General features: G+C 36.6%; 1 protein-coding gene across 1 annotated transcript; it reads left to right on the top strand.

The window, feature by feature from the left end:
- The first annotated feature begins 8,844 nt into the window (after positions 1-8,844).
- Positions 8,845-11,933, top strand: LOC149776756 (uncharacterized). Its single transcript, XM_089942577.1, has 3 exons — positions 8,845-8,866; positions 10,541-10,859; positions 11,157-11,933. The coding sequence occupies exons 2-3, from the start codon at positions 10,584-10,586 to the stop codon at positions 11,271-11,273; spliced, it is 393 nt and encodes a 130-aa protein (XP_089798703.1). The 5' UTR covers positions 8,845-8,866; positions 10,541-10,583; the 3' UTR covers positions 11,274-11,933.
- Positions 11,934-14,085: the final 2,152 nt, after the last annotated feature.

Raw genomic sequence — 14,085 nt, 5'->3', positions numbered from 1 at the left:
CTTCTTTTATGGCTCAGTGCAGATGACCAATAGTTTTTAGTGTAAAGTATAAAGAAAATTCTGTAAATGATACAAGGCTACGTACATTTTGTGCAGAGAAAATTGTGTCATAGATAGTTCATGAAATTGAGGAAGATCGCTTATTGTTCAGTATGACGTTTCTAACAGGTACGCATTTGTGTCTTAAACTTTATACAATAATTTTATGTTGGTTCTGATTCTTGTCATCATGTTTTGATTTCTTTAGGCCAGGTGTATAACTTAAATGACCATGTAGCAAGCAGAACACGCAAATTGAAAAAATTACTAGTCCTTCCCATAAGCAATGTCAGCTACATATCTAGATAAACAACACTCCAGGGAGAAGGTAATTTAAAAATCCGCTTTTTCAGCTATTAATTCATCATCATATGCCGCCCTCCAAAATGTCCTTTAAATATATATATATATACGATTTAGCCATGTAGATATATACTATATATTTAGCAGTGTTGTGCGAATTTTAATCGCCATAAGTCCCACTTATACCTTTGAGATTTGAGATTAGTTGACCTCGGAATAAATGTTTCTGAACAATCAGTAATACACGTAGTCGAGGGTAGTTTTCTATAAAATACTCTGGGCAACGTTCTGAAATTGTTTCTTTTGGAAGTCAAATTATTAGTGATTTCAGTTGAATGCCCATCTGACGGCAAAGACTGGCATTTAAATGGTACCAAACACGCACTGTCACGAATAATTTTCACATTGATTTAGTCCACACATAGTGTTTCCGGTGATTATTTGAGCATCCATTGGCGTAACATGATCTATCTACACTATTTTTATTTCATATTTTCCATCGCTATCCATGTAACGTTAATGGATAAAAAGAGATAAAATGTAAATAAAAATACTGAAGTTGTTTTGATCATGTCACTTGCCCGGTATCTAATGGCTGTCAAATCACGTGACTAGTTAATGGCTGCGCTCATGAAACTTGGATGAAATTTTATAACAGTGTATATATCTAGAATGTTACAAATTCTTTTCAACTGTATCTAGTATACTTAAACTTCCTTACAAGTTGTTTTGAAATATGATTTGTATCCACTGGAGTCCACACCGTGGAACGTGGATGTAGAAACATGTAAATATTTAATAAACACTTAAAAGATGTCTCACTTTGTGAAAAATACTCAGAATCGAGCTTTTTTCTCGAATGAAAATGTACGTGAATGAGCTAACAAGGAAGGGTTTATATATGTATGTAAAACGTCAGAGACTTAAGTTAGCCCGTTAGGTGATAAACAGAGAAGCCTACAGTATAATTAGCCACAGCTATATTAAACTAATTACTTGTTATGTCCAGTATGTCTGGATATGCTATTAAGGTTGTAGTTTGTTAATATTTACTTTTTGGGGGTTAATAGATAGTTAACATAGGCAATTTTTATATTTTCTTGGAAAACGAAGTATTTTTTCGTGTATGCATGAAAATAACAGTAGTCATACGGTTAATTCTGGTGTAAAAGATGTAAACTTGGGGCCACATGAATTTGTATGTTAAAAACGTACAGAGGATTAACATTGGGGGTTTTCTGGCGTCAAGCGGTAGTTTAATATTAGGATGGTACATTGTGGGAATCTATGGAATTCAATAATGGATCCAATGTACATTCTTAATCCCTTGATAATGTAAGGCCCAACCAGTCATATGTTTTACATGCGTAAACCATGTTGCCAATTTAAATTCAGAATGGCCGCCGTATATCCCAATTTGCCTTAGCAGAAAGGTGAAACGTCTGGGCACTAAAACGTTATAAAAGAATTCCTAAAACAATTTACTAAAAATATGTAAGCAAATATTGACAAAATTTCCCCATCCAACGAAAAAAATGCCATTTAAAAAATAAAATAAAAAAATAAACAATAAAAAAATAATTTTTTTTTGGGGGGGGGAAGACAAATTTATTCATAAACATACATACGAGCAAAAATATAGAGAAGTTGCTAATATGTAGTACTAGTTCTATCTGTAGAAACCTGTGTGACCTTATGTTCGGCTGACCCTCAGATAAGGCTTTCCTTTACAAGACACTCTCACCGTAGTGACCTCATTTCCCAGGCATAGTTCCACGTGCTTCACATCTATTTCTCCACTGGTCTGCACCACAAAGGTTGATGGAAACAAAACGGACTATATTGAGTTTGGTAAGCCTCACCCAATTTCAACTTTTGAGACGGAGATTATTAGTAGCCTTCCAGTAGTGAATTGGGGCACTATAGCCTAACGTAGACTTCTATGTTAAAAACAGATCCCGGCACTATAGCCTCAAGGGCAATTGAAAATGATAAATACAGGGTCTGTTTACGGACAAGGGAAAGTGGAGTTTGCATAGCGTCTGACGTCACGGTAGGGGAGATTGGTAACAATGTTGCAACCAAAGGATGTGGCGTCACAGTACTGAGCAAAGAGCGGGTGTACAGATATAGCACAAACAATAAACAAACACCTATACAACATTTTTATTTTAAAAAATTAGGCAAGAAAACAATTTTTTTCGAGGCATATGAGTGGCCCTAAGAAAGGTCTTTGGGTTTATGTTAACGTTATTCAGGTAACATAAAGGGCATCGTATTGGTCTTCTTCTCTTCCTCAAACTTTGTCTGACTTCTGGTCCGTAAATCAGAACTCTCTTCAGCCTTGTCTCTCCACATAAATTCTTCTTTTCCAAACGCTTTTCCTGATAATTGTCCACGATGATTTCACATACATGGGGAAGTCCGTACGGAACAGCGTTGACGATACGAGAGTAGAGGATTCTACTTTGGTCCACATCTTGTGACGAGAACAGATGAAGAGAATGCGCTGACTATGGTTATTTATAGTGGAAGGGAGAACCAAAACCGATTGAGTTAATTCACCGATCCAAACACGCGTTATAAAATTCAGTCGCAACACGGAGTCAGTCTTCCAATCCGAAGATAACAGTCTGTGACGTCACATTCCCTATATAGATGCGCTAGCGGCAATCCATGCGGCACAGTTTTCAATCATGACGGAGACTAAGAAGACGATGAATTTGGGTGCACCGGCCGTGAGACTAGAAGCGATGGTACAGCAGCGGCTACCAAAGTTAACACATCTCTACTTCCAGAATAAGTTGATTTTAATTGGGATTTAGTGGATTTTCTGTCTTCTTCGCAAGAATTTGTTCCGGTGACAGTACCTTCGCCACCTACTCCTTTTTTACCACACGTCGATGCTTTTAAACAGAAACAGAAAGAAGAATTGGAGAAATTGTTACAGCAGCAAAATGAGGCAGAACAGGCTTTTATTCTCCAACAACAACAGCAAGAAGAAGAGGCAAGAAGGAAACGAAAGGAAGAAGAAGAAGCAAAGAAACAAGGGCTAAGAGACAATGGTGAAAGTCAAACGGTCACGGTACTTTTAGACATTTTAGCAGAGTTAAGAAGTCTGAAACAAATATATCAGACTTCTTTATTACGACCCAAGATAAAAAGACCTTCCCGAGTTAAACAACAAAACCATGTTACTACAACTGCCATACCACCCCTAGCGATTTCTACCAAATCATTATCGACAGGAGGCAGTCCAGAAGTAGGCATTTTTCGTGGCAAAGGCTTAAGGCAGTTACAGCAGATTACGTCCCGTTCTTGAGTTTGTTTTTTAACAAACAAATACCCAAAGGCCCTTTTCAGGGCCACCCACTTTTTCTCGAAATTGCCAACATCAATTAAAACTCAAGAAACTTGTTAAGCCCATAATTTACGTGTGTGAGTGCGTGAGTGTTGGTCCATATTCTAAAAATCAAAACCAAGATACACTTACGTTTTATGCCCGGTCTATTCTGTTACGAATTTTACAGTCCAATTCACAGCACAACATAACACTTTAAAAAGTTCATAGGCTTCTTCTGTGTCTGTGTTTACTGTCTCTGTCTTGACTTTCACAGGTTTTTCCTCCACTTCATCCTCACTTTCTCCTCGTCTTATTTTCTTATCATGTTTCTCGTTCTGCACGTGTCTGAGTTCTTCCTTTGGGGAGGGTACCTCTTCTTCTTCCTGTTCAGAACCTCTCTCTTCTTCTTGCTCCTGTTGTTTCTTAGGGCAATCTGAAGACCAATGTCCATTTTCTTGACAATGATAGCAGGTATCTTGACTTTTGTCTCTTTTAGCCCCTGTTTTCCTAAAATGCAAGATTTGCAATAGTAAATTTTGGGTTTGATTTTGCTTCTTCGCGTGTGTGGATAGTATAGTATGGTTATGTTTTAATTCTTCGTGTGTGTGTGGATAGTATATTTGGGGTTTAATTTTGATTCTTCGCTTGTGTGGATAGTAGATGTATGGTTATGATTTTGCTTTTTCGCGTGTGTGGATAGTGTATTTTGGTTATGTTTTGCTTCTTCGCGTGTGTGGATAGTAAATGTGTGGTTTGAATTTGCTTCTTCGCGTGTGTGGATAGTAGATTTTGGATTTGATTTTGCTTCTTCGCGTGTGTGGATAGCATATTATGGTTATGTTTTGCTTCTTCGTGTGTGTGAATAGTAGATTTTGGGTTAATTTTGCTTCTTCGCGTGTTTGGATAAGAGATGTATGGTTATGATTGTGCTTCTTTGCATGTGTGGATAGTGCATTTTGGTTATGTTTTGCTTCTTCGCGTGTGTGAATAAGAAATGTATGGTTTGATTTTACTTCTTCGAGTGTGTGGATTTTACATTATGGTTATGTTTATTGCTCCTTTCCGTGTGTGGATAGCATATTAAGTTGTTTGTTTGTTTTGTTTGGTTTTTTTTTTTTTTTTTTTTTTTTTTTGCTTCTTTGCGTGTGTGGATAGTATATTTTGTGTTTGTTTTGCTTCTTCGCGTGTGTGGATAGTAGATGTATGGTTAGTTTTCTGCTCCTTCTCGTGTGTGGATAGTAAATTTGTGGTTGATGTTAGCTTCTACGCGTGTGTGGATAGTATATTTTGGATTTGCTTTTCTCCTTTTCGTGTGTGGATATTGTATAATGTGGTTAGTTGTGGCTTGTTCGCGAGTGTGGATAGTAAATGTGTGGTTAATTTTTTGCTTCGTGTGTGTGGATAGTATGTTTTGGTTATGTGTTTTGCTCCTTACCGTGTATGGATTGTATATTTCGGTTATGTTTTTTGGCTCCTCACTTCTGTGTGGATAGTAGATAATATGTGAATTGGTCAGAGTGGCAATTTGTCACAAGGGGTCTGGACAAACTAAAAAAGGCTGAAGGACTGATGAAAAAGGTCATAGACGTAGAAGTAAAGAAGATCAAAAATAAGTGGAGTAAAGAAAGAAAGGAAAAAGAGAACATAAAGAAGAAAAAGGCTTTGAGAGACTCAACAACAACTGGATAAAAGTCCAGGAAAAAGTTTGAGCTATGGGCCATCCAGATTGGATTCCAGAGAATGAAGAAGAAGAAGAAGAAGAAGAAGAAGAAGAAGAAGAAGAAGAATGATTATTGGGAAAGGTCAGGAACTGGTGGAAGAGTGCAGAAAATAGAAGAAGCAGAAGAACCCACAGGCCATTTTCAGGGCCACTCATATGCCTCGAAAAATATTGCTTTCTTGCCTCACAAAAGTTTGTTTTAATCTTGTATAGGTGTTTGTCTGTGTTATTGCTCAGTACTGTGACGCCACCTCTCCTAATTGCAACATTGTTACCAATCTCCCCTACCGTAACGTCAGACGCTATACAAACCCCACTTTCCCTTGTCCGTAAACAGACCCAAATATTCCCCATGTTCAATTCCTCTTGAGGCTATAGTGCCGGGATCTCTTTTTAACATAGAAGTCTACGTGAGGCTATACATTTTGAGGCTATAGCGCCGGAACCTGTTTTTAACATATAAGTCTACGTGAGACTATAGTGCCCCACTTCACTACTGCTTCCTGTTGCAGAAACATGTCCTACAGCTGAAGTTCCCACCGATGCTACGGTAATTGCTGTTCCATCTGTAGACTCTTGATTTCCACTCAAATTCTTTTTCCCCTTTTTCTCTCTTTCTGCAGTACTTCTAACACCAGATTTTCTCCATCCCAGAGTATATGTTGCTTTTTGATGAAGCACTTCGTGGGATGAAGTTTCGGCTCTTCTACCTGGTCCTGTGAGTTATGTAGTCCATCCAGATGGATATATGGTTTGCTCACTTTGCATTTGAACTCCTTATTTTTAACATGGTCCACAATAAATAGCAAGACAGACAATATTAGGATTAAATTGCTTATCGGCAGCTACTGCCATGTGCGATCGATGACGACCATTGGATTGACTTCGTTTCTCGACCGATGGCATTTATGATGCCTTAATGGACGTTTTTGCGCACTACTTAACGTTTTCTTCAAACTCAGTTCTTCGTGCCACACGCCGGTCAATGAAGTAATGAATAGTTTCCTACAGTAGGGATGTCCCCTATTTGCTAACATGGACAGGTTACATGAAATCATACATGGTTATTCTATAATACGTACATATAATATTTAACATTTTAATGTATGTGTCAACTCAGAGAGAGAGAGAGAGAGAGAGAAGTATATGTGTATAGTTACATACAATTTTTTATGACTTATATTTAATTTTAGTAGGTAGTAATCAGAGTCCATAACGAGTAGCAATGTCAATACATAACTTTGGTTACATATTTTTTATTTTAATCCAAATGCATTACCGGGGCCCCAAGTGGCCGAGTGGTCTAAAGCGCTCTCCGTTAGGGATCACTGCCATCTCACCTCTGTCTGCGCCGGTTCGAGTCTCGGATTCAGCCAATGTGGGTATGTGAGAAAGCTTGCCAGTAGTTTCTTGTGAGTCGGTGGTTCTTTCCGGGGTTTTCCCGGGTTCTTCCTCCACCACTGATACTGGCCGCCATGTATAACCTATCGTGTGCTGAAGAATGGCGTTAAACCCCACAACAACAACAACAACTAAATGCATTGCCGGAGATATTAGTAGTAGTAGTAGTAGTAGCAGGAAGATGTGTTATAAATATTGGCTGCTTTTGAACATTAGATTAAGGTCTTGACCTGTTGGATGACGGTCTGGATTTGTGGGTTGTTACTTGTGCTTCTGGAAGGAGTGTTTGGAACTGACAGCAAGAAATGTTGAGATTTGCAATGACAAGTCATTGCAGTTCAATGACAAGTCATTGCAGTTGATTTAGTTTCGTGTAAACATTTCGATCCAAGCTTCAATCTTTAGCAAGTAATGGAGCTATTTCATCCAAACTGTTTAGAAACGTTTTAAAAATATTCCATTTCTTCCACTGTATATTAAAGGACGGACGTGCAAAAAAAACGTATGATGAAGAGACATTGGTAAAAGAGAAAACATCAGTATTCTAAAGAAGATACTATTGTATAAAACATTTAGCTCAGCATAAAAAAGGATTTGTTATCGCTTCGTCTAGTCTGCCTTGTAGGGATTGAATGACCATATAAATTAGGCAAATGGATAACTAAGGATACAATTTTATTTTGGGGATAATGTTCTCTAATTCATATGTAAGTGTATTCGCTTAGCCTAATTAAAATTCAGTAGAGATCCCCTTAAACACACACACACACACACACACACACACACACACACACATTATTCTTTTGCTCTCACAATATTTACTACATAATATTTGAATTCATCTTCATCACTATGTGGCTGCACAATTGGTCGGACAAGTCCAGTAATGATTGCTTTCATGACTGACATAAATGAAGTCACTGCTTTATTACACTAGGAAGCAAATACATAAGAGCACTGTATCTTAATATTTCAAACAATGGACAAACATTCACACATATTTCATCAAATTGCCACATAAGGATGTTATAGCTTTATTTAAATTCATCATCTATTTACCAGGTATAATTAATTTGCTAAACTTGAGCAAAGATGTTCCAAGTGAACACTAAATCTTTGTATTTCTGCTAGCAAGAATTTGGTCCCAGTGACAAGACATGTGACGGGCCTACCAAGATCCGTTTTTGAATAAGATGTAATCTAAAACTTGTACATTATAACGAGTTGTGTCCATTCATGAGACGAGCACCGCATATGTATTAAAAGCGATTGCTTTTTACATTGTGCCATCTAATGTTGCCATATACCGTCGAAAATGTTTTTGAAACACTTTATTAATCGAATATTTACTGCTGCAATAAAATCGTATCACGTCATTGGTGTACTCCTGACGACTCCAGCATATTTTGCAATTGTAAGAGACAGGAGCACCCAGAGGAGTATAATACATACCACCACACGTGCCAGAACTGGTAATTGGGCTTGCTACTGCAGACGTACAGGGAGATGCATTAAAGTGTTCTGTGCTAGGTCCCTTAGCGTTTGACTGTGTAATCGGTCGTCACCTCCTCGAAGAATAACCCAGGATAACACCTGCTACATATACAATTTCTTCTTAAAAATAATCAGCAAACTTATAACGAAGAGTAAATACAATGAAAATGATTATTATGCATTTTTGAGGACATGATATGCTCACAGTGTAGGCAAAATTAAATAGACACGACAAGAGCTTAAATGTTTGCTGTATATGAGTTATTTCTGTTTAACCCTCCCAATAAATCCAATAATGTTTCAAATCGATGATGTTATCATGCAAAACATATTTGAATTAGATGATAATGGAGATGGCAACTTCAATACAAATCTGACAATTTCTAAACCCTCAATCAAAGAGCGTTGAATGGAACGAGAGAAAGCTACTATTGTGGCTTCTAAAACTCACCGGGACACTTTTAACAGCTTTTCATTGAATGTTATGAACCGTATGCGAGTCGATATTTCATTTCAAATCATCCACGGACTGGGAAAAAGAGCAGTCGTTTTGATGCAAGCTAAAGGTAAGAACATACTTTATGTATAAGAAAGTAAAAATATATCATCATAATTGCTTAAACAACCCTTTGTGATGTTGATTTGATTTTTATTTTTGTTGTTGTTTCTGTTTATTTTAACGGCACGTTTAACAAGTTACGTGCTATATAATACATAGGAGATGGGAGCTAAAAGCCTATCCAAAAGTTACACCTGGTCAAACTGCCTGTGCTTCCCAGGGTGGGTATCAAACCCGCAACCATTTGATTACGTGTTTGATTTTTGTTGTTGTTGTTGTTGTGGGGTTTAACGCCATTTTTCAGCACACGATAGGCTATGCATGGCGGCCAGTATTAATGGTGGAGGAAGAACCCTGGAAAACCCCGGGAAGAACCACCGACCCACTAGAGGCTACTGGCACGCTTTCTCATGTACCCACGTTAGCCGAGCCTGAGACCCGAACACACGCAGACAGAGGTGAGATGGCAGCGCTTTAGACCATTCGGCCACTCGGGGCTCTCGCGTTATCAGTAACAAGCTGTCCATACAAGAAATTATTTTGCAATTAAACTTTGTTTATGTTTCGTTTTATTTTACTTCGATTTAAATTATTATATTGTTAACTTTCAATTTTTATCATTACGGTCACTGGAAAAATTTCAATATTATTTTAGCAGGGCTGTTTATTTTCTGTTCTAGGAATATATAAAAAATTCGAAGCGCTTCTAAATTCAGGTGCCACGGAGAAATTGCTGACTACATCCCCTTTGGCAATGTTTTAGCATAAAGTAGATGAGTTTCTTTCATGTTCCAAAGTTTATTCATCTAAATCGTTGGTCGTAGGTAGCTTTTCGATATATGCTTTAAGTCGTTTACTAAAGTATCTAAATGATTCTACCGGTGAGATATCTAGTGGTCTCTAACACAGATCCGTGTGATTTCCAGGCGTTAATAGATGAGTTTTACTCTCAAGCAAATATGAACCTACTTTGATTTTTTATCATTCCGTATCTTTTGATGCATGTGTATTGAACGCTTACCCGAAACGAGATACCCTGGTATTGATTATATATTGGTACAATACTGAGTAAATCGTATTCATGTGGCCTATTGAATCAGAAATAATATTACACATATATCAAGCGTTTGTAATTAAAGGTGGTAGATCACTGTCTCATTATTTATTTAAACGGTTGGATTTACCTGTAATTCATGAACTTGGAAATCAGAGAGAGAGAGAGATGCAGGTAAACAGATATATAAAGATAGAAAATCTACCCTTATTCCATCTTTATTACATTCAAGATACATGTTTGTAATCTCTCTTCCATGCCCCATAGCTGCATCATCCAACACAGGTACATATCATTAAAAGATATTTAATCTTTTCGACCCTGTCTGATATACTTTAAATAAATGTCATTTATTTTGCTTTGTAATTTCTCCACATTTGCCCGATTATTTATATTAGTTGCAGAATGGTACATATTGGTATGTCCTCAAAGTCGGAAATTGTTTCTCCTGGTAGACGTGTTCAAAATGAGAGAACGTGTTTTCGTGTGGCAAGCGCCAGCAGAAAGAACTCATATTGTTTTTAGATTGATTCTCATACACTATATACGTTTCGTACTTCATGGTAATTAAGAAAGTAGCAAAGACCTGTTCATGTTGATTTTGTTTTGTTTTTTATTTTTCTATAGTGGTGTTCATCTAGGTGATGAGATAAGAGTCAAGATCAACATAATGTATTTATCGGAGTTCATCTCCCGCTGCCAAAGCGACGAAATCGAAACCATTTGTTATGAGGAAATAAACAGTGTCAATGCTGAATTTAGAAGACAAATAAAGGGCCTAAAAGAAGGGTCAAGAATAAAACCAGTCTGCTTTGAAAATTTTATATACTACCTTCGAAATGAAAGATGGTCTGATGCCAGAATATTTCGTTCTGGCGCAATACAAGAATACCTAATGTTACCATGCAGCAGAAAGTTGCGAAAGCAAAACGGAGGTAATCAACAGGTATATTCTCTCTCTCTCTCTCTCTCTCTCTCAGGAATAATGTTGACTAATCATCTAGTGACTATCTACGAATGGTTTCTGCTTTGCCATTTTGAATTAAGTCAATAAGAAAATATGGTATATAAAACACTTGTATAAGTTAGTTGTAAATAATTATTATAATTGCTTGTTATGTTATTAATTTATATGCAATCCTTTTACCGAGTCGAAGCCGATATGAATGTCTTTATATCCGTGTCAGTGGACTCAAGTTTTGTATGACGGTCAATGTGTAACAGTCATTTTGTTTTCTTTTAGGACAATGGTGCCACTTTCAGCATAAGGGCAAATCAGTCACGTGATTCAGAACAAGGAAAGAGCAGAAAGACGGAAATGGAGTTACCTGTGGGTACCCAAGAGAACAAAAAAGAGTGAAATGTTAGACATAATAAACCAATCTAAAAGTCAAACGCAATTCCATGCAAATTAAATAAATCAAGTCGAGAAGTTTCCGATATATTAGGAGCAAGTTGCCTCACAGACCAAATCAGAATAGTACTATAAAGAAAACCCACATGAGATGTACAAGTCTAAGCGAAAAGATGGAGAAAGGAAATTAAATGTGCAAAGAGCATGTAATGATGTGCATTAAAGATTAAAAGAGATCAAATAAAAAAGAAATGGCATTCGAGAAAAATGATGATGTAACGTCGAAACATCGTCTTTAAGAATGACATGTATTGGAGATCGTTGGTGGTCATGAAATCAAGAGACTGGAAATTAAATGTAAATGTTATGAAGAATTCGCATTACAAGAGAGAACAGAACATTTTATATACATATTTGCAACATGTGTACAACTGTTATGAGAATGCAAACAACTCTTAGAAAGATTGAGGGATTAATTTTGTGTGAATTGTTAAGCCATATTGATAGTGTAACATATTTTTTATATCAGCGCTTAAGACATTAAAAACTAGAGATCATTAAAAATAATGTTTATAATTTTGACGCAGATCAAGCTGTACAAATGCGCACAATGCGGTCTTACTATCTCCGAAATTTGTATTTGCTTTTAATAAAACTTTAAACGGATTTAGTTTGTGCAGGGAATTGTATTTACCAAACTATTAAAACAGGTAATTAGATGCAACAATAGCATATAATTCACCTGGGTGTCAGGACTTGAATCAATAGCCCATGTTAATTCCCGTATTATAACCATTCACTTATACTAAATTTTGTGTCCTTTTACATTAGTGCCATACTGTGTCACATATCTTGGATACCTTAAATTATAACACAGCAAGCACGTTTTCAAAAATTACAATATACGGACGAACCATATTTGAATTTCACTATTTATGAAATGAAATATCAGCTTCCTTCTAATGTTCATACCTAAAGTAGAGTGTAAGTTTGCAGATCTTGGCAAGTATTGCCGTCCATTTTCACACTCACAAATGCACACATACAACATTAAGCATTCTTTCTCATTTCTAATTATAACTGTTAAAGTAAAAGTATCTGTTAACAACTGTCATTACACTTCCTTTCTATATATATATATATATATATATATATATATATATATATATATATATATATATATATATATATATATATATATATATATTGTGTAATATTTAATTGCTCTACACACAGCGTATCAAGGACGATGCAATAGATAATATACCCTTTTCAAAATTTTGTGTAATATGTAATTGCGCTACATAAAGCGCATTACTAACGATGAGTACAATCCCTTGCCGGACGCCCAGTGTGATGCAGAGAAGACAGTAATATATCCATATATTTAAATCGTTATACTTGCAATTACCACCCCATCAGTCGACAGTGGTTTTATTAATTTTTGCTTTTATACGTGTGTTCGTCGACAAACGTCTTCAAGTGCCCCACACCCCCTTTGCAAACCATGGCATCATAATTGAGAAAACATCTGGATGATGGTACTTAACAGCGAAAAATGACACACATTCAGTATATCAAATGCAAGAAAGAAAACATAGCGCCAGTTTATCCCGAATGGTCGAGAAGTATGCATTAAATGTGGGTTGTTACGTCCGTGACTCTATCCTACCTATACGCTACTGACAAAAGCCTCTATTCCACATAAACACAAATAACAAAAATCATGTCTTCTGCATATACTCTGCTGACAAAAAGCCGGTTTCCTACATATCCACAAGTGACAAAAGCCTATTTCCTACATATACGTTACTGAAAAAAGCATGTTTCCAAGATAAGCACAAATGGGATTAAAATCAAACAGTATAACGCACAATAAATTACATGCAGAAAGGAGTGTCCTTGTAGTTAGGTGTCTGGAAGTGTCTATAAATAAACAGAACATGACGATTACACAGATGAAGCATAATTTAGTTAGAAGGACCAAATGAACAATAAATGGTGTGTTTATATTTACCGTCTATATTGGGATATGAACACAAAACTTATACTCGCGTGGCCTCATACTATTTGCTGGGTTACTGAGTACAAGACAAAACAAGCGTGTACAACAAAAGCATATTTTGCAATTGGTATAGCTTCTGTTGCAAAATATATTAAGATGACTATTCGCTGGATTAGGAGTTTTTTCTTCAATGACCATACATATTCATATGAAAAATGGCCAGTCAAAGTCGTGAAAGAATTTGAAGACATTTAAAGGTTATTAACTTTTCATGTACTTAAACGAGCAGTGACGTAGCAACCGCACAAGCTGGTGGTGGGGGGTGGCTGGGGGTGGGGGTGGCTAGCTCCAGTCAAACACCAATATGCCCATCAAACAATTTTGTATTATGGGGCAGGAGTTTTGGAGAGGGATGTCAAAATATCTTGCTACGCCAATGTAAAGAAGGCACGTTAGAAATATGTGTCGGTTTTTTAAAGCTCACATGTTTAGAAGTTAGAAATAATCTTTAAATGTCCTTAATGCGTAGTCGAGTTGATAGTCAGTGTGATCAGGATACTTCCATAGCAATAATTACACCTAGATTACATAACTAAGATCTCGGTGTGAACTGACTCCAATTTGACTATACACGAAGTCAGAAAACCACAAAACTTTCCGTCGTGCACGCTGATCAATCATTCACAATGTTCTGGCGACGCTGTTAGTTTATATGGGTTCGACTTGAATATGGTTTTATAATTTTTTATCAAATCTTTTTTTACGATTATGATTTTTCAGCAATGATTCTGCAGCAAACTAACGTACCTCAAA

This window comes from Sinohyriopsis cumingii, chromosome 18, assembly GCF_028554795.1.
Source record: "Sinohyriopsis cumingii isolate HCF-2022 chromosome 18, ASM2855479v2, whole genome shotgun sequence".
Lineage (NCBI taxonomy): Eukaryota > Metazoa > Mollusca > Bivalvia > Unionida > Unionidae > Sinohyriopsis > Sinohyriopsis cumingii.
The sequence above is the reverse complement of the archived record's forward strand: the minus strand, read 5'-3'. Positions and strand labels throughout refer to the sequence as shown.